Source organism: Pristiophorus japonicus, chromosome 13 (assembly GCF_044704955.1).
Source record: "Pristiophorus japonicus isolate sPriJap1 chromosome 13, sPriJap1.hap1, whole genome shotgun sequence".
NCBI classification, from domain to species: domain Eukaryota; kingdom Metazoa; phylum Chordata; class Chondrichthyes; family Pristiophoridae; genus Pristiophorus; species Pristiophorus japonicus.
This window is the reverse complement of record NC_091989.1, coordinates 138251072-138272979: the sequence shown is the minus strand read 5'-3', so window position 1 is coordinate 138272979 and position 21908 is coordinate 138251072. Positions and strand designations below refer to the sequence as shown.

At 42.7% G+C, this 21908-nt stretch overlaps 1 protein-coding gene across 3 annotated transcripts in view; it reads left to right on the top strand.

Annotated features, from left to right (window-relative positions):
- The window catches only part of phkb (phosphorylase kinase, beta), a 381738-nt gene that overhangs the window by 184042 nt on the left and 175788 nt on the right, over positions 1-21908 (top strand). For all 3 annotated transcript variants that reach the window (XM_070898048.1, XM_070898046.1, XM_070898047.1), the window contains 2 exons: positions 1009-1066; positions 4851-4928. In XM_070898048.1, the coding sequence (XP_070754149.1) occupies positions 1009-1066; positions 4851-4928 (136 nt within the window). The remainder of the gene's footprint in view (positions 1-1008; positions 1067-4850; positions 4929-21908) is intronic.

The following is a 21908-nucleotide window of genomic DNA, read 5'->3' as shown; positions in this document are numbered from 1 at the left end:
AAACTATTATTGTACCCAAATGTCACATGGCTGACAAAAAAAGAAATATACTGTTTGTGAAAAGCATAGAGTAAAAATTAACTTTTTTATCTGAAGTTTACAACAACTAAACCCCCTGCCCAACCACAAAAACATGTCCTCTTTGTAAATATTGTAAATAGCTCATTCAATGTAAAGGATTCCAACATGTCTCAAATGCTGTCATTTGGCTTATGGAGACTGCATCTTGGGACAAATACCTGCTCCCAGTCTTTATTTATGATCAGCACATCATCTTCAAATGGTTTCCTGAAAAATCATTTTTTAAACTTTTGGAGATTTAAAAAAAATATATATATTAACATTGCTAAGGTTTGTTTTGTGTTTAAAAACCAATAGAGATGTTTGTATGCAATGGCTCTTAATTTAGTTTTCTTATTCAAATGCTCATTCGTTTTTTACAATTGCTAACTGAGACAACCAAGTTTTACAGAATGTGTTCCAGATTATTATCTGGTTGTTTAATCTTACTGACATAGAGAACCTGAATTTGGATGTAGCCCACTGGTAGTCAATGATTATATGTAAAACTCTTGTTTTTCCATACAAATACATTTAAGTGCAGCTATTGTCGTCTCAGTTCTAACTTTTCACCAAAATAACCCTTGCTACATTAAACATAGGACCAAGTCACTATCGGTTGCCAATGCTGTAATTGATCAGCTGATTACTTCCTGTTGCTGACTCTCAGTTTCAAAAAGGTTTCTATTTTATTTTATTACAATGGACAAACTTTTGTTCGAATCTACACTGCATTTTATAAAAATATATTTTTCTTCTATCATTATTTGAAATGACTCAAACTTGATGTTCAAATTATAAAAGATGAACTTTTAAGAATAATATTTGCTTTATTATAATCAACTTATATTTAAGCTGTATCCATTTCTAAACGTATTATTAAAAGCAAATGCCAGCAACACTGTTCATTAACTTAACAAAATATTGAAAATGATTTTTCTTTTCTAGCTGTTTGATGGCATTGAATGTGAATTTCCTCTGTTTTATATTTACTTGATAATTGATGGTGAGTAGATTTGCAGATTTATTTTATTTGGAAATAAATTTTTGCTTTAATGTATTGAAAATGTCACTTTCGGATTCAGAAATGTACAATTTACATCAGATTACCCGGCTTCCTATACAAGGAGCACAAGCAATATTGAAACATGAGAATAACAAATGGACTGATTTATGTTCGGAAACACAGGAGATATTTCTGACTGTGATCGATGGTGTAAAACGGGCGATACTGATTCAACCGCCCATTATACATTTCTCCCAATTTTCATTTCCATTGACTGCAAAAATCGGGAGAGATGTGTAATAGCTGGCTGAATCAATATCGTCTGCTTTACACTATCACCCAAAGTCAAAGTTACCCCCACTATGTGTAACATTTATCATTACATAAACTAATTTATTCAAAGTAGATTGAAAAATTGAATGAGAATAAAGGAAATACAGAGAAACTGTTTCTAATGGCTGAAGGGTTGATCACCAACGGGCACAGATTTAAGGTGATTGGCAGAAGAACCAGAGGCAACAGGAGGAAAAATATTTTTTACCCTACGAGTGGTTAGGATTTGGAAAGCACTGCCTGAAAGGGTGATGGAAATAAACTCAATAGTAGCTTTCAAAAGAGAATTGGATAAATACTTGAAAGAGAAAAATTGCAGGGATATGGGGAAAGAGGGGGGGAATGGGACTAACTGGATTGCTCTTCGAAAGAGCTGGCGCAGACTCGGTGGGCTGAATGACCTCCTTCTGTGCTGAACTATTCTATGATTTTATATAAATCCTAAATATTAAGGGGAAAAACCTGTTCATTTGGTTTGAATGATCTGTAAATGTAGCCTACAATAGATTTTTATTGTAAATCCTTGCAATCTTTAATATTGTTTACAAAAAGAACATTGGATTTGTTTATTAATTATAGGCAAAACTGAAATCTGTTTTGTAAAGTAGCTTTTAAAGAAAGACTTGGATTTTATAGCACCTTTCACAACCACTGGACATCCTAAAGCACTTTACAGCCAATGAAATATTTTTGAAGTGTAGTCACTGTTGTAATGTAGGGAAGATTACAGCAGTCTTTAAAGATTAGTGATTGGAAAACTGGCACAGACAAATCTCAGACATTGCCCCACTTATAGACTAACGTGGCTATTTATTCCCTACTTGCTGGCTCTACAAATGGCTTATGAGTTGTCACATGACCTAGTAAGAACACTGATGCTAGATTCATCAGATAGATCTAAGATTTAAATGATAGTAAGCATTTATTTTTATTTGTTCTCGGGATGTTACAATCTATAATATTTACAATCTATATTAACGACTTGGAAGAAGGGACCGAGTGTAACATAGCCAAGATTGCTGACGATACAAAGATGGGAGGAAAAGCAATGTGTGAGGAGGACACAAAAAATCTGCAAAAGGACATAGACAGGCTAAGTGAGTGGGCAAAAATTGGCAGATGGAGTATAATGTTGGAAAGTGTGAGGTCATGCACTTTGGCAGAAAAAAATCAAAGAGCAAGTTATTATTTAAATGGAGAAAGATTGCAAAGTGCTGCAGTACAGCGGGACCTGGGGGTACTTGTGCATGAAACACAAAAGGTTAGTATGCAGGTACAGTAATTGATCAGGAAGGCCAATGGAATCTTGGCCTTTATTGCAAAGGGGATGGAATATAAAAGAGGGGAAGTCTTGCTACAGCTATACAGGGTATTGGTGAGGCCACACCTGGAATACTGCGTGCAGTTTTGGTTTCCATATTTACGAAAGGATATACTTGCTTTGGAGGCAGTTCAGAGAAGGTTCACTAGGTTGATTCTGGAGATGAGGGGGTTGACTAATGAGGAAAGGTTGAGTAGGTTGGGCCTCTACTCATTGGAATTCAGAACATTGAGAGGTGATCTTATCGAAACTTACAAGATTATGAGGGGGCTTGACAAGCTGGATGCAGAGAGAATGTTTCCACTGATGGGTGAGACTAGAACTAGGGTGCATAATCTTAAAATAAGGGGACGCCCATTTAAAACTGAGATGAGGAGGAATTTCTTCTCTCAGAGGGTTGTAAATCTGTGAAATTCGCTGCCTCGGCGAGCTGTGGAAGCTGGGACATTTCTTAACTGATAAGGAAATAAGGGGTTATGGGGAGCGGGCGGGAAAGTGGACCTGAGTCCATGATCGGATCAGCCAAGATTGTATTAAATGGCAGAGCAGGCTCGAGGAGCCATATGGCCTACACCTGCTCCTATTTCTTATGTTCTTATGATATGGGTGGCATCATTCCTAGTTGTCTTATGAAGGTGAAATACTGCAGTGATTGTGCTCCCGTGAGGGCATTAGATAGAGAATTCAAGGACTTGAAGGCCAGGACGAGGTGGTAGTCATTTTCTTTTTGGCAATGGTCATTGCCTAACACTTATGTGGAATAACTGTAGCCTTCCACTTGTCAGCTTTAGCCTGGATGTTGTCCAGGTTCTGCTAAAGGGCCTGATCACCACCTCCCGTTCGTTCCTCAACTGACAAATCAGTACTCCTCATGTTGAATACCACGTGGATGAAGTTCTGAGGGAAACAGGGGCATAAAGTGTATCCTCAGTGGGGTACTTCAATATTCACCATCAACATCGGCGTGTTATTCACACCACTGACCACACTGGCCAAATCTTTGTTTGAGACTTCATGGATTTCAGAGTTATACTAATCCGATGTTGACTTCGAATATGTCTGTGCCAGGTTGTTGCTTGATTAGTCTGCTGTAGGACAGCTTTCCCAACTTGCGCATCAGTTGACCAAATGCTGACCAAGAGGACTAATGCAGAGTCGACTGCACTGGAATTATCTTAATCTGATGCCTGGGTTATTGGTGATACTCCAACTTCTAATTATCTTACTGTTCTGCTTTGTAGCCTCTTATTTTCTAGTTGAGTTGTTTTCTGTGTCACTTCAGAGAGTATTAAGAATCAACCACATATAATGGGGTAGAGTTACATATATGCCAGACCAGGTATGGCTTGCAGGTTCCTTTCCCTGAACGACATCAGTTAATTAGTTGGGTGTCATGGTCGTTTATCTGGTGTGAGCCCACAAATTGCCATGATGGAACTCGGGATCAGTCCAGCACCATAACCACGAGGCTACCATATCCACATGACAGAACAACATAAATGTCTCAATGACTGAATGTCGTGATTGTAAAACATGATATGATCTGTTTGTACATTTGCTACAAAATTCATGCAGAGATCTATATACCGATGGCTCAAATATATTTATATAGGTTTTCTAGTATAACTGTGGGCCATTCAATCATATAATAAGTCACATTAATCAGAATATCAAGGAGATGTAATGTCTAGGATTTAAACCAAATGTGCAGATTTGCAAATCTCATGAATGCATGCATCATTGTGTTGCTACTTTGTAAGGTATTGTGTTTTATTGTCTGTGGGACCTATCTATGGTACTTCTTATTGGTTAGACATTGGGAAATTTGTTTTCTGCTTTCACTATAAATGGATAGTAATTTTGCTGGTGTAAACAATAAGTGATTTGGGACATTAGAATCTTGTCACTGTATGCAGGTTCCGATATAAAATAGATCTCTAAAGCACTGATTATGGTGAAAAATATTTTACACGCATAATGTTGTCACAGTTGATGTTTAATATATAGAATGATATATAATGAATATAACTTTACAATTAATTAAAGGGAAAGCTGATAAAAAAAATATTATAGGAGAGTGTTTTTTTAGAAAAAAAATGAGAAAAGCTAATAATAACTTGTTTTCTACAGGAGTATTTAGGGGAAAATCTGATCAAGTGAAAGAATACATGAACCTTCTTGAACCATTGCTTCAACAGTCATATGATGGTAAGGAAGCACTTTATGTTCCTCATGATCATATTCAAAGCAAGATAGCGTCTACTCCTTATGTGTTTAGAGTATGCATAGAGAAGATTGTAAACACATTTGGCATCGGTTTGATACAAAATTTTGAATAAAAACATTTGTGAGGTTACTGTATCAGTGGATCATTTATTCACGTTTGTCCTGGTTGTACTTAAGTTAACAGCTTTATGGGTAGCCGGTGAGTTGATTAAAAATGTGATTTTATGCACCACAAGGTCACCCACCAACACAAACACGCTTCGTTTTTGTATATCCAATGTGAAATTAAGCTTTCTTGCTTATGGCTACAACAGGTTGATCTGTTGATCTATAAATAAAATGTAGGGGAAGTACAGTGTTTAAAAAAAATCTGAATCTTACAAACACAATTTGCTTGATTTTTTTTTTAATGGAAAGATAGTTAATAACTTCTCTTTAAAATAATTGACTTTTATTTGTGAGTTGACGGAGTTTTAATTTGGTCTGGCCTTCCATTGCAAGACCTGCTAGACTCAGCACCTGCTGTAGTTGTGTTCCCCTTCAATTGGTGCCACTGGGGAGGCTCCCATCCTCCATTCGGTTCCTCCTCTCAGCAATACATCTAATTACATTTGTTTCCCAATTCTCTGTGTTGCTGTTCATCCATGTTCTGACTTGTGCCCCCTTTGGAACTCTCATTTTAAATAGGCTCTGAACTTACTACCATTGTACTGATCAAAACTTCTAATTTTATTTTAATGAATGTCTTATTAAGATGAGAATAGCATAGTTCTCAATTTACGGCACCCAGTATCAGCATCACATACTCCCAGGTGAGGTCTAGCTTTGACTACATGCAAATTAAAGTTTTCATTTGTCTGCCCAAAAATGTGTTTTACCTAGAACCTATTACATTAGTGTGAATTTGCTGTTCCAGTCAGTACAATCTCTTCGCGTGACGTCACCAAAGTGTGCTGAATTTTGTACAGTTTTCTTTTTGTTACAGATGTACGTACCCTAAAACTATATTGAAACTGCCCAAAATACTGTCACATCAGAAGGATTCTTACAACCAGTGGAGAAAGCAAACTTTCATCCAGTCAGATGGATTGAAAGTCACCGTAATGTTCTTTCACAAATGTGAAACCCACTGTGTTTACTGAGTGTCTTCTTGACTTCTTAATAAAAAGGGTTTAATTCCTTAATTTGTTGTAGAAATGTACTTGAATGTCTAAATCATAGCACTGGGAGAAAAATCAAAGAAAAAGTGAAAGAGAATGCCCGGGTTACATTACTGTTAGATGCAAGTCAGTATCTTAAGAAGCAAGTGGCTTAAAACCACTGTTGTGTAGTTCAGCTCTTCCTTTTGTGCAGCTTAAAAATCCCTATATTACCATTTTGAAAGCCTGATCAACCTGTTAATTGTCAGCCTTAGCCTGGATGTTGTCCAGGTACTGCTAAAGATTGTATTCCCAGTGATACACTCCCCTCTCACCATGAAAAGGGCCTAAACAACCAGCCCTCCATTGTAGTTGCCAGATTCCCAGTCATGCTTAAATTTAGCTTGCTGGGAAAATTATGACATCTAAGAAGTTGAACTGACAGTGCTATGTTCCAGCTCATTTGTGCTAGGGCATTAGTGTGTCTGGTTTCCAGGAGAGCTCCCAGCAGGGTTATCTTGCATAACAACTTCGCTTTGGATGCAAAGAATCCAGCTACTGACTAATATGAAGCAATTAATACAGCGCATTGTAATTCTGTTAAATATGTACATGGCATTTTCGTTATTTATTGGTATATTGGCTTAAAGCCATGTTGGGGTTTCTCACATAAATATTTGACCAAGCGCCAATGGTGTATTGAGAGGGCATCTCTCTACAACAGTTGTACTTTGTTTCTTGCAGCAAAATGAAGAAAGCAGCTAAAAATGGTGATTCATCGATCATTTGCTACCAAAAAAAATTATTTTAGAATAAGAAATTCACCTTTATAGAGAACTCAAATTTAACTGGATTTTGACAAAAGCGGAACAGATTTTTACAGTGCAAATTACTATATTACTTACCCATAATAATAATTAATTAATTCCATTATCTGTGTTTTTTCCCAAAGATGTGGGATCCAGAGGCTGAACTTGGCTGTCACCCCAGTTGGGGGTGGTAACCTTTCCGAAGCCGGATATTCTGCGCCTGGTGCAGAAGTCCCGCACCGGGAGCGAAGTTGGGATTATCGCCCCTCACAGGAAGTGTAGCGCAATGTCGCGCTCTCCACTTCCTCTCAGGGCGGGATCGGGGTCGCGTATCGCTGCTGTGTTTCAACGCCCCTCCCCTTCCATTAAAGGGGAGGGACATTGTGAGCTCTGCACGCCCTACGATGGCCTCCACTGGGATGCGGGGTGCTGTGGCCGCAGCCCGGCACCGAAAGCATCAGACAATGACCCGACCTGTAAGTAGGTTAAAAAAGAAAGATGCCAGCGCGCGGTTCAGCGCACCCCCCCCCCCTTTAAATTTTGCTCTGCGATGGGTGTGTGGCCTGGTTTGTGACTCGCGAGGCTGGCGTGGGCCTCACGGAGCGCTGCCCAATTTCTGCCGCAGAGCGGAAACGGACCGCTACGGGACGAAAAGGGGCTGCCGCACATGGCGATGATGTCATCGCCAGAGGTGCTGCGGCCCGGGGCGCTACCAGCGGGGCTTGGCGCTACTGGTTTCGTTCCTCCGCTAACTCCCGCACAATTCCACGGGAGACAGTAGCACCGCCCCCTGGGCAAAAACAGTTTTGCGCCCCGTTATCTGCTATGGCACAATTTGGAGACTCTTAGTTAGGACAGTAATAAAATTAGAATTTTAAGCCCAAGGTTTAATTTATTGAAAAAGCAATAGGCAGTGATATTCATTCATTACAATTCCTCCCATATCCCTACTTCATGCTTGTGGTAATCTTTTTTATTGCTGTGCCTCAGATCTCCCTCTGGCCTCTTCTTTATCACACTCTGAATCTGCCTCCCCTCTGTCCTTTCCATATTGTTTTACTCTTTTTAATGATACTGCTGCTTCCTGCTCTTACTCTCACAGATAGAGATATTCATGGTAGATTATGTGGATAGAGCTTTACCATCTGTTCTAACACTTAGAAACCTACAAAGGAAGCTGGGAGCCTGCACTTACCAAGAGGATTCACTGCTAGAGCGAAAGCAGAGGAATCAACGTTATTTTATAGTGTCAAATAAAATGAGTAAATAGAGGCATGATGGATTAGGGAGGATCTTGGCTACATGTGGAGCAAGCAGGACTGGGAAGATGTCTTCCTGTCAGGGAAGTAGCTCATGCACAATGCTCACAAACAACATCTATTATTTTGCACAGTATATATATTATTCATTTCCTTATGCTCACAATCTATTTCAATTAACCTGATTGAACTGATTAAAATAGTTGGTCAACCAATCCACCCTGCCTACTTTGAGAAAATCACTTCCAAGTTGAATCCCATTTCACAAATCTTTTGAGTAATCAATGAAATATTAGGCCGGAATTTGCAGTCAGCAGCGAAGTGAAGGCTTACGCTGCTGGCCCCGAAGTACGCTCCACAGTCCCTGTGTCGAGAACTTTGGGTTTTCCGACCTTCAGTTCAATTTAACGGAACTTAATGGGGATCCCCTTGTTCGAACTGCTGTGACGTCAACAAGCTGTCTAAGCAACCAATCAAAAGGCAGAATTCTCACAGACGGCGAACAAGGAAGTGAGTAGGCCATAAAAATTCTAACTTTAAAAAAAATGTTAAATGGAGCAAAAGAAAGGTTTGGGCTCCCGTCTGGGGAAAAGGTAGACCTGAAATAAAGATGGACAAACTTAAAAAAAAACATTTTTGAAAAGTTTCTTAAAAATTTTTATTTTATTAAAATGAACAAATTTCAAACTGCACAGAAGTAAAATTAGTTATCCAGGCCCTTAGCATTTGTTTAACAGTCAATATGCTGTTAAAATCCCAATTACACCTAACCCCTTTGGGTCTAACTTTTAGTGGGGAATTTAACAGCGTAGTTACTGCGGAAGAGCTGAAGTTTTCGTCAGTTTCAATATTTGGCTGATTGCTGGCTCTGTGGGGGGGGGTGGGGTGGAGCGGGGGGGGGGGTGTTGCGCGGTGGCGGTGCACAGCGCAGCCTGTTTCGGAACTTTCAATGACTGACTGCAACTCTGGGATTTCATGCGTCTAATCTTGATGTTGCAGTCAGTTTCAAAGACAGAATGACAGCAAACGGTGTCAGTTCACATCATCCCAACTGATAATTCCGGGCTAATATATTTAACATAGTGCCTACAACCTCTTGTAGACCCAATTTGTTTCACCAGAAAACATTCAGTGAGTGGCTATGACAAATCAGTGGTCCTGGATGCTGACCCGGACATTTTGGTGATTTGAAATTCACAGTCAGCCAAAGACACCGCAGTACAGTACTTACCGAGTACTGAATTTTAAAATGAATTCTGGAATGGAATTAAAAGGGTAATTTCTCCTTCCATGTAGAAGAATGTTTCTAAAATCATTGCAGTAGAATAACCAAAAGAGAATACTTGTCATTGAAATGACTGTCCTACCAGTAATGTTCTTATTTCCAAAGTAGTTGCACATATAAATATATCGAAGTTACTACATGGAAACAGGACATATGGCCCAACCAGTTGTGTTGGTGTTTAGCCTCCTCATGAGCAAATAGTTCAAATCACAACTGTTCCCATATCCCTTCAGCTGCTTTTCCTTCACCCATTCTCTCCAATCTAATCTTGAATGTAGACACTGGAAGTGAAATCCACAGCCTAGGAGCAGGTGTAGGCCAGATGGCCTCTCGAGCCTGCTCTGCCATTCATTAAGATCATGGCTGATCTGATCCTGGCCTCAACTCCACTTTCCTGCCTGTTCCCCATAACCCTTGACTCCCCTATAGTTTAAGAATCTGTCTATCTCAGCCTTGAATATATTTAATGACCCAGCATCCACAGCTCTCTGGGGTAGAGAATTTCAAAGATTCACAACCCTCTGAGAGAAGAAATTCCTCCTCATTTCCATCTTAAATGGGCTACTCTTTATTCTTAAACTATGCCCCCTAGTTCTGGATTCCCCCACGAAGGGAAATATCCTCTCAGCACCTGCCCTGTCAAGCCCCCTCAGAATCGTATATGTTTCAATAAAATCACCTCTCATTCTTCTAAACTCCAATGAGTACAGGCCCAACCTGCTCAACCTTTCCTCCTAAGACAACTCCTTCATCCCTGGAATCAGTGTACTTCTCTGAACTGCCTCCAATGCAAGTATATCCCTCCTTAAATAAGGAGACCCAAACTGTATGCAGTACTCCAGGTGTGGTCTCACCAACGCCCTGTACAGTTGTAGCAAGAGTTCCCTACTTTTATACTTCATCCCCCTTGCAATAAAGACCAACATTCCATTTGCCTTCCTAACTACTTGCTAACTGCATACTAACTTTTTGTGTTTCATGTACGAGGAACCTCAGATCTCTCTATATCACAGCATTCTGTAGTCTCTCTATTTAAATAATATTTTGCTTCTCTGTTCTTCCCAAAATTGGATAACCTCACATTTTCCCACATTATACTCCATCTGCCAAATTTTTGCCCACTCACTTAACCTATCTAGATCCCTTTGCTGACTCTTTGTGTCCCCCTCACAACTTGCTTTCCCAGCCATCTTTGTATCATCAGCAAATTTGGCTGCAGTACACTCGGTCCCTTCATCCAAGTCATAAATATAGATTGTAAATTGTTGGAGGTCCAGCACTGATCCCTGTGGCACCCCAGTAGTTATAGTTTGCCAATCTGAAAATGACTCATTTATCCCAAATCTGTTTTCTGTTAGTTAGCCCATCCTCTATCCATGCTAATATATTATCCCCAACACCATGAGCTCTTCTCTTGTGTAGTAACCTTTTATGTCATCATCATCATAGGCAATCCCTTGGAATCGAGGAAGACTTGCTTTCACTCTTAAAATTAGTACTTAGGTGGCTGAACAGTCCAATATGAGGGCCACAGTCCCTGTCACAGGTGGGACAGATAGTTGTTGAGGGTAAGGGAGGGTGGGACAGGTTTGCCGCACGCTCTTTCCGCTGCCTGCGCTTGATTTCTGCATGCTCTCGACGATAAGACTCGAGATGCTCAGCGCCCTCCTGGATGCACTTCCTCCACTTAGGGCGGTCTTTGGCCAGCGACTCCCAGGTGTCGGTGGGGATGTTGCACTTTATTAGGGAAGCTTTGAGGGTGTCGTTGCAACGTTTCCTCTGCCCACCTTTGGCTCGTTTGCCATGAAGGAGTTCCAAGTAGAGCGCTTGCTTTGGGAGTCATGCGGACAATGTGGCCTGCCCAGCAGAGCTAATCAATTGTGGTCAGTGCTTCAATGTTGGGGATGTTGGCCTGGTCGAGGAAGCTAATGTTGGTGCGTCTGTCCTCCCAGGGGATTTGTAGGATCTTGCGGAGACATCGTTGATGGCATTTCTCCAGCGACTTGAGGTGTCTACTGTACATGGTCCATGTCTCTGAGCCATACAGGAGGGCGGGTATCACCACAGCCCTGCAGACCATGAACTTGGTTGCAGATTTGAGGGCCTGGTCTTCGAACACTCTTTTCCTCAGGTGGCCGAAGGCTGCATTGATCCACTGGAGGCGGTGTTGAACCTCGTCATCAATATCTGCTCTTGTTGATAAGAGGCTCCCGAGGTATGGGAAATGGTCCACGTTGTCCAACCTTTTATGTGGCAACTTATCGAATGCCTTTTGGAAATCCAAATACACTATATCTACTGGTTCCCCTTTATCCACCTTGCTCATTACATCCTCAAAGAACTCTTAACAAATTTGTCAAACATGATTTCCCTTTCACAAAACCATGTTGACTCTACTAGATTGTATTATATTTTCTAAATGTCCTGTTACTACTTCCTTCTTATAAACTGCCAACAAATCACCCCTGTGTGTTTAACTTTTTCAACTAGAGTGTCCATTTTCTTCAACATAAAAAAGATGGGCATTTTACATGAAGCACAGTATACAGGGAACAGTATAATATTCTGCTGTAAGACACTGTAATAAAATCAATCTCAAACAAAATGAAATGAAAGTGCAAACTAAATTTCTAGAGGGATAGCACTAGATAGCTGTGATCATATTATATGGATTCTACAAAATTATTTGAATCCATGGAAAAGGAAAATTGTATTTTATGCCGGTTATTGATGAGGTTGTCACCTGCTTTATGTTAAACAGCTTTCAAACAGTATTTTGCAAGAACATTTGCTCCATTGTAGTTTACAAAAAACACTAGGGGCTAGAAATTGGCCAGCCTTGCGCCCGTTTTTTAGGCGATAGTTCGCCTTTTTTGACGGAAAAAGATATTCACTTAAATTGGCCAAAGTTGTGCGCTAGGATTTTTTTTAACAGATTTATAAATTTGCATGACAAACCTGTTAAAAAAAATAACACAGATGAGTTTAAGGGACTAGATACTACAAAGTACAGCTGATAATTTGAAGGTGATAAAATTATGGTTTATTTTATTTGCAAAATTGTACTCCTTGTTGCAGTGTAAGGAGAAAGAGTCAGACTGAACACTGTGAGCTCAAAGTAAAGTGTAAGGAGAAAGAGTCAGACTGAACACTGTGAGCTCAAAGTAAAGTGTGACCTTAGTCTTTCATTGCAGGTCTCCAGAGTGCCTCTCCAACCTGTGAAGCACTCTTAAATACCTGTTCTCCCAAGGGATTATGAGATCCCTTGGGACTCTGGGGAATGAGCCCTCTGGTGACTGTACAGAGTATATACAAGTCCAGATACATAACAACATTCGCCCCTAAAGTCAATAGTGTAACTATTTACAATGTGAGTCTATCTGGGGCCCTTCTTGCCCTGATTGATCATCTCGGTGTGAAAGCTGGTGTTGTTGAGTCATTTATTGGGCCCTCGCTGGGCTGCCTGGTGTGTTGGGCCCTGCAGGGCTGCTGTGGATGATGGGTTCTGCTTCGTGGTCAACCGTGGTGTTGGTTGCCACTGGTGTGTGTGTTGGGGGATCAAAAAAGGTAGGGTTCAAGGTGGGTTGCTCAGGGTAGTCCGTGAATCTGAGTTTGATTTGGTCCAAGTGTTTCCAGTGAATGAGTCCATTTGAAAGTTTGACCCGAAACACCCTGCTCCCCTCTTTGGCCACGACAGTGCCGGGAAGCCACTTGGGACCTTGTCCATAATTTAATACAAATACAGGATCATTGACTTCAATCTCTCGTGACACATTTGCGCTATCATGGTATGCACTTTGTTGAAGCCGCATGCTTTCTACCTGTTCATGTAGATCAGGGTGAACTAACGGGAGCCTTGTCTTAAGTGCTCTTTTCATGAGCAGTTCAGCAGGTGGGATCCCAGTGAGTGAGTGTGGTCTTGTGCAGTAGCTAAGCAGGACTCAGGATAGGCGAGTCTGCAGTGAGCCTTCAGTTACCCTCTTCAAGCCTTGCTTGATGGTTTGCACTGCTCTCTCTGCCTGACCATTGGACGCTGGTTTAAACGGGGCAGATGTGACATGTTTGATCCCGTTACAGGTCATATTCTTTGAATCAGCACTGATAAAACGTGGCCCCTTGTCGCTCACCAGGACATCGGGTAAGCCATGTGTGGCAAACATGGCCCGCAGGCTTTCAGTGGTGGCAGTGGACGTGCTGACCAACATTATCTCACATTCAATCCACTTGGAGTACGCGTCTACAACCACAAGGAACATTTCACCCAAGAACGGGCCACATAGTCGACGTACATAAGAACATAAGAACATAAGAATTAGGAACAGGAGTAGGCCATCTAGCCCCTCGAGCCTGCTCCGCCATTCAATAAGATCATGGCTGATCTGGCCGTGGACTCAGCTCCACTTACCCGCCCGCTCCCCCTCACCCTTAATTCCTGTATTGGTTAAAAATCTATCTATCTGTGACTTGAATACATTCAGTGAGCTAGCCTCAACTGCTTCCTTGGGCAGAGAATTCCACAGATTCACAACCCTCTGGGAGAAGAAATTCCTTCTCAACTCGGTTTTAAATTGGCTCCCCCGTATTTTGAGGCTGTGCCCCCTAGTTCTAGTCTCCCCGACCAGTGGAAATAACCTCTCCGCCTCTATCTTGTCTATCCCTTTCATTATTTTAAATGTTTCTATAAGATCACCCCTCATCCTTCTGAACTCCAAGGAGTAAAGACCCAGTCTACTCAATCTATCATCACGTGTACCCTAGACCACGGTTTGGAGGGCCAAGACCATAAACTTAGCGGCGCCTCCCTGGGTACATTGCTTAACTGCGAGCATGTATTACATCTGTGAACACAGGACTCTAAGTCCGCATCAATGCCGGGCCACCACACATGGGATCTGGCTATCGCTTTCATCATTACGATGCCTGTGTGAGTACTGCGGAGATCATTGATGAAGGTGTCTCTGCCCTTCTTGGGGACCACTACTCGATTGCCCTACAGAAGGCAGTCTTCCTGTATAGACATTTCATCTTTGCGCCGCTGGAACGGCTTTATCTCTTCCTGCATTTCCACTGGGACACTGGACCAGCTCCCGTGAAGCACACAGCTTTTGACTCGAGATAATAAGGGGTCCTGGCTTGTCCAGGTTTTGATCTGCCGGGCAGTGACGGATGATTGCTCACTCTCAAATGCTCCCATAACCATGGCTAGATCTGCGGGCTGCGCCATTTCCACCCCCGTGGTGGGCAATGGCAGCCTACTGAGAGCATCAGCGCAGTTTTCTGTGCCTGGCCTGTGGCAGATGGCGAGTTGTATGCGGACAACGTAAGCGCCCATCTCTGGATGCGGGCCGATTCGTTCGTATTTATCCTTTTGCTCTCAGAAAACAGGGATATAAGTGGCTTATGGTCAATTTCCAATTCAAATTTTAGCCCAAACAGGTATTGATGCATTTTCTTTACCCCATAGACACATACTAACGCTTCTTTTTGATTAATGCTGTCGGCTCTCTCGGCCTTAGACAGACTCCTGGATGCATAAGCAACCAGTTGCAGTTTCCCGAAATCATTGGCTTGTTGCAATACACACCCGATGCCATATGACGACGCATCACATGCTAGTACCAAATGCTTACATGGATCATACAACACAAGCAATTTGTTTGAGCATAACAATTTTCTCACCTTTACAAAGGCATTTTCTTGGCTTTTGCCCCAAACCCATTCGCCTCCTTTTCTTGGTAAGACATGTAGTGGTTCTAGCAGGGTGCTGAGACCCGGTAAGAAGTTACCAAAGTAGTTGAAGAGTCCCAGGAACGACTGCAGCTCCGTCACATTCTGTGGCCTCGGTGCGTTCTCGATTGCCTCTGTCTTCGCGTTGGTGGGCCTGATGCCGTCCGCTGCAATCCTCCTTCCCAAGAACTCCATTTCAGGTGCCAGGAAATCGCACTTCAAGCGTTTTAACCTGAGCCCCACGCGGTTGAGTCAACTAAGAACCTCCTCCAGGTTCTGCAGATGCTCGACTGTGTTCCGACCTGTGACCAAGATGTCGTCCTGGAAGACCACAGTGTGCGGGGCTGACTTCAGTAAGCTTTCCATGTTTCTCTGGACTATCGGCGCCGCTGATCGGATTCCAAACGGGCATCTGTTATAAACAAAAAGACCTCTGTGCGTGTTGATGCAGGTGAGGGCCTTCGATGATTCCTCCAGTTCCTGCGTCATGTAGGCTGAGGTTAGATCCAGCTTCGTGAACGTCTTTCCTCCCGCCAGCGTTGCAAAGAGACTTTTGGAAGTGGGTATTGGCCTGCAGGGAGAAACGATTGATAGTTACCTTGTAATCGCCACAGATTCTGACGGTGCCGTCTCCCTCGAGGACTGGGACAATAGGACTGGCCCACTCACTGAACTCGATCGGTGAGATGATGCCCTCTCTTTGTAGCCGCTCGAGCTCGATTCCTACCCTTACTCTCATCATGTATGGTACTGCACTTGCCTTGTGATGGATGGGTCGCGTCTCCGGAATTAGGTAGATTTGAACTTTTGCTCCTTTGAATTTCCCGATGCCTGGTTCGAACAGTGAAGGAAATTTGTTTGCAACCTGTGGACACGAAGTGTCGCCAGCGGGCGATAGCGCTCGGATATCATCCCAGTTCCAGCGTATCTTTCCCAGCCAGCTCCTGCCGAGCAGCGTGGGACCATCGCCCAGTACTACCCAGAGTGGTAGCTTGTGCACCGCTCCATCGTAGGAGACCTTTACGGTAGCACTGCCGACTACAGGAATCAGTTCTTTCGTGTAAGTTCTTAGTTTCGTGCGAATTGGAATTAAGACTGGCCTTGTTGCACCACAACCTTTCGAAAGTCTTTTTGCCCATGATGGACTGGCCCGCGCCCGTGTCCAGCTCCCTTGACACCGGGAGTCCATTTAGTTCAACCTTCAGCATTATCGGGGGACAATTCATGGTGAATGTGTGCACCCCATGTACCTCTGCTTCCTCTATCAGAGGTTCTGTTTCGTCGTAATCCTCTGTAGATCTGTCCTCCTCTGGTTTGCAGGTTTAGCAGGCCCAGCAGCTCGCCTGCACACTCATTGGAGGTGTCCATTGTTCCACAGCCCTTGCAAATGTATCCTTTGAATCTGCATGAATGGAAACGATGATCACCCCCGCAACGCCAAAAAGGTGTTAATGGCCTTGCATTCATCACCTTTGATGGTGGACTCTCAGACATCTGCGGACTTGTAGCTGCAGGTATGTGTGACCTGCCCTGTCCGTTACGATTCGAAAACAACATCACTTTGTTCACAGTACTTGTGTGCTGAGAGATTTGCTTAGTATTGTCACTGGTGGCAATGAACGCCTGGGCTATCGCTATGGCCTTACTCAAGGTTGGAGTCTCTATAGTCAAAAGTTTGCGAAGTATGGTTACGTGGCCAATGCCAAGTACGGAAAAGTCTCTGAGAATGTGCTCCAAATGTCTTCAAATTTGCAATGTCCTGCAAGACGTTTTAGCTCGGCGACATAACTCGCCACTTCCTGGCCTTCAGATCTTTTGTCGGTGTAGAACCAGTACCTCGCCATCAGAACGCTTTCCTTCGGGTTCAGATGCTCTCGGATCAGTGTGCACAAATCATCATACGATTTCTCCGTGGGTTTCGCTGGAGTGAGCAAATTCTTCATGAGGCCATACGTTGGTGCCCCACGGACGGTGAAGAGGATCGCCCTACATTTGGCATCGCTCTCTTCCCCATCTAACTCGTTGGCCACGACGTATTAGTCGAGTTGTTCCAAAGAGATTCCCAATTATCTCCCTCCGAAAATTTCACCAGGATGCCCAATGTTCTCTGCATCTTTGGGTTCGCTACCCGTATCGCGTCGCCAGTTGTAGTGTATGCAGAAAGAGTCAAACTGAACATTGTGAGCTCAAAGTAAAGTATGACCGTTGTCTTTTATTGCAGGTCTCCAGAGTGCCTCTCCAATCTGTGAGGCCTCCTTAAATACTTGAGCTCCCAAGGGATTATGAGATCCCTTGGAGACTCCGAGGAATGTGCCCTCTGGTGGCTGTACAGAGTATATACAAGTCCAGATACTTATCACTTGTACAATACCAAAAATTTGCAACAGTGAACTAACCAATATATTGATGTTGGAAAGAAGAGGGTGTTACCTATTCTAATCTGTTTAAATTGTCAACGAGTAACATCCATTAATATAGATAGTACAGGTTGAACTTCCCTTATCCGGAACCCTAGGGACCTGACCTGCTCTGGATAAGGGATTTTTCCCGACAAGGGGTGGTCACGTTAAATTGAATGTTACAGGTACTGAGCAAGGCGATATCGGGGCTGGCTGGCTTGGGGCTGGCAGTGCGGCAGAGACATCATCGGGGGGCGGTGGATCATGGGGTCAGGCCAGCAATTGTGAGAGTCAACAGCGAGTAAGGACTTCAATTTGTCCATGTCGGAGTTTTGCACAAATGCCACCTGGTGGCCAGGAATGGTTCTGGATGAGGGGTGGTTCCAGATAAGGGAGTTCTGGATAAGGGAGGTTCAACCTGTACATACTATATACTGATAGTGAAGAAATGTTGAAAAATCATGTATTGGGACAGGTCCAGCCACACAAATCCTCTGTCCCTTTTTAGTACGAGTCCAGGTCCTGTATCGTGCCATTTCAATCTCACAGCCTTAGTGTACCAAAAACATAACAGTAATGTATTTTGTTTTTAAATTAAAGAAAACTGAAATGAATTAAAACAATATTTGGAGTAACTTGTAAGCTATAATTCAGTCTTTGGTTTCAGAAGGTAGTCACAAACGGCTCAAGATTCTCTGCTTTGAGCAATGACTTCAACAATGTAATTGAATTGCAGCTTTATAGCTCAGCACAGGGATCTGTTATGTATGTATTTAGAAAGAATATTCCCCTTTATTTTGCTGGAAGCTTTATTTCTAATAAAAGCTATAATGATGAGTATTGCTTGATTTTCAATAATAAGTTGGCAGACTTATCACTGCGATTACCACCCACTTCTTCCTATGGTTCTCTGTTTGTAATAGTAGCCATGATATGGGAAAGATCTCTTGATTGCCATGAACACATATATTTTTTTATTTTCTGCTGCTGCAGGGAAAATTAATATTTTAGGAATAGGTATATTTTACAAAGTAGCCCTCCTTAGGCACTTCTTTGCTTAACATTCCAGTGCTCTAATTCTTCACCCTGGTTGCTTCCTCCCTGGGCATTCTGTCCCACACTTGCTCCATGCATACCCAATCTTTCCCTCCACACAGCTAATCCAGATTATGTTCAAAATACTACTTGGCTTCTGATACTGATTCGCAAGCCTTAGCACTTTAATCTCAGCAGCCCCATTCACTTTGTGTACCACATAGTATGGCAGTTCCCCATGCTCCAGTCCTCACATTGCTTCAAGATCCTTCAATGCCCCCAGATAGTTAGAACACCACTCCATTGCCCCCATTCACCAGCTCCCTCTAAAGTCTCCACCTCCCTGCCTAATGCTTCTAGACCCTAGCCACCTCCACATTCAACTACAACCTCTCCTCCTGAACACTTGCAGGCCTGATACTCCAGGCCTACCAACTGATCCAAGGCACCATTCCTCTTAAGGCTGTTCCTAGGGCCCAACTGCCTTCCCTTCCCACCCCAAAGTTATTTGAGCCACAAGGCTACAGTTTTCTAAGAACCCCTACAAATGCTCCCACCCCCATCTCCCATACTCTGCTACTAGCATCATACCACCCAGAGGCCCACACCCCATGCCCTCTCTTCTAGCCTTAAACCCCACTTTCTCTCTTGCCTGCAAATGTTCCCGTAGCTCTCAGAAAACTTCTTATCCCTCCACCCCCCCCGCCCACTGTCTTTTTTTAATTCATTCATGGGATGTGGGCGTTACTGGCAAGGCCAGCATTTATTGCCCATCCCTAATTGCCCTTGAGAAGATGGTGGTGAGCTGCCTTCTTGAACCGTTGCAGTTCGTGTGGTGAAGGTAATCCCACAGTGCTGTTAGAGAGTGAGTTCCAGGGCGATGATGGAACGGCGATATACTTCCAAGTCAGGATGTTGTGTGACTTGGAGGACAACATGGAGGTAGTGGTGTTCCCATGCGTCTGCTGCCCTTGTCCTTCTAGATGGTAGAGCTTGCAGGTTTGGGAAGTACTGCCAAAGAAGCGTTGGTGAGTTGCTGCAGTGCATCTTGTAGATGGTGCACACTGCAGCCACGGTATGCCGCTGATGGAGGGAGTGAATGTTTGAGGTGGTGGCTGGGGTGCCAATTAAGCGGGCTGCTTTGTCCTGGATGGTGTCAAGCTTCTTGAGTGTTTTTTGGAGCTGCACTCATCCAAGCAAGTGGAGAGTATTCCATCACACTCCTGACATCTCCAATCCTGATACCCACTTCCAACCCAGTACTTGTTTACTCCCATCTTGCTGCATACTCTTTTGAAAAAAGTAGGAGATAGAAATTAAGTACATTAATTAAAGAACATATGAAAAAGCCGTAGAGACTTTGACACAAACAGAAGAAAAGAGTCGAAGGAAAGCAGAGGCTTATAGAAAGAGTTCGTAAAAGCATTAGAGGCAAGTGAGAAATGCAGAAACCACAAAAGGAGAAGTGAGTCAGAATCATATAGACAGAGGGACACAAAGAATTGGAGTGGGTAAGAACCAAGAGTGACAGTTACAGGAAGAGAAACAATTTTTAGTTTTGTTCATGAGCAGTTAGCCCCTGTAATATTGTACTTAATCTTGGAGAGACATTGTACTTTTATCATGCGCTGAAATAATGTTATTGCTTTTATCATGTTGGAATGACAGTACCATCTAAAAAAGAAATTTACTGGAATGTTTTTTTCCCGCTGATGGAACATCATAGACAGTTCTTTTGAGAGTGTCTGGAATATTCCAAAAACCTAATTCAGTGCAGGAGGATGTTTTGGAGAGATTTTTATAGGTCAACGATTTCAGACTGTCACTTTAATTGATTTTATATATTGTATGTATAGCAATCTTGCTTTCTGCTGTGGTATGTTGCTTAGTTCTGGTGCTTCATTGTTGAATTTGTAAATAAACAGCAAAGTAATTTAACAACAACAATGTGCACTTATATAGCACCTTTAACATATTAAAATGTCCCAAGGCACTTCATAGCAGTATATAAACTAATGAAATCTGGTTTGGTGGGTGATATTTCTGCATTCACATCAATAGGAGAACTAGTGGGAATCTTATGTAAATTTCAGTATGCAGTGTAACTGCAAAATAGATTAATTGCTAACCCTGTTAATTGTTAATCTTGCAATATTACATCATATAATCTAAAATGTGTACTCCAGATAACAAATGGCGCAGTTTGATTTGGGATGGGGGGTGGGAGCGTTCTAATACACGATTTGAAAGAGAAAACGGTATGTAAAACTCAAAATTGTAACAGTTATCAGAATGTCATTTTATTTTAAAACTTCAGTTGTAAATTCTGTACAATTGGAATCAATCTGGTTAGCAAATTGTCATTGAAAAAGAAACAAAGACTTACATTTATACAGCACCTTTCACGGCCATTGGACAACTCAAAGCGCTTTACAGCCAATGAAGTACTTTTGAAGTAGTCACTGTTGTAATGTGGGAAACATGGCAGCCAATTTGCACACAGCAACTCCCACAAACAGCAATGTGCTAATGAGTAGATAAACTGTTTTTGTTATGTTGATTGAGGGCTAAATATTGGCCAGGACATCATCATCATCATAGGCAGTCCCTCGGAATCGAGGAAGACTTGCTTCCACTCCTGAAGTGAGTTCTTTGGTGGCTGAACAGTCCAATATGAGAGGCACAGACTCTGTCACTGGTGGGACAGATAGTCATTGAGGGAAGTGGTGGGTGGGACTGGTTTGCCGTACGCTCTTTCCGCTGCTTGTGTTTGATTTCTGCATGCTCTCGGTGTTGAGACTTGAGGTGTTCAGCGCCCTCTCAAATGCACTTCCTCCACTTAGGGCGGTCTTGGGCAAGAGACTCCTAGGTGTCAGTGGGGATGTTTCACTTTATCAGGGAGGCTTTGAGGGTGTCCTTGTAACGTTTCCGCTGCCCACCTTTGGCTCGTTTGCCATGAAGGAGCTCCGAGTAGAGCACTTGCTTTGGGAGTCACGTGTCTGGCATGCAGACTATGCAGCCTGCCCAGCGCAGCTGATCGAGTGTGGTCAGTGCTTCAATGCTGGGGATGTTAGCCTGGACGAGGACGCTAATGTTGGTGTGACTGTCCTCCCAGGGGATTTGTAGGATCTCCTGGAAGGACAGGCCAGGGCACATTATAATTGGTTAGCAGTTAGCAGTACGAATGACAAAAGAAATACTGAGATCAATTTACAACTTACCGCCAACCCCACAGCTGGTGGGTTCTTGAAGACTAGCGTGACTAGTTTCTATTTTGAATATAAATACATTTCTTCTTCAGTTTGTTCT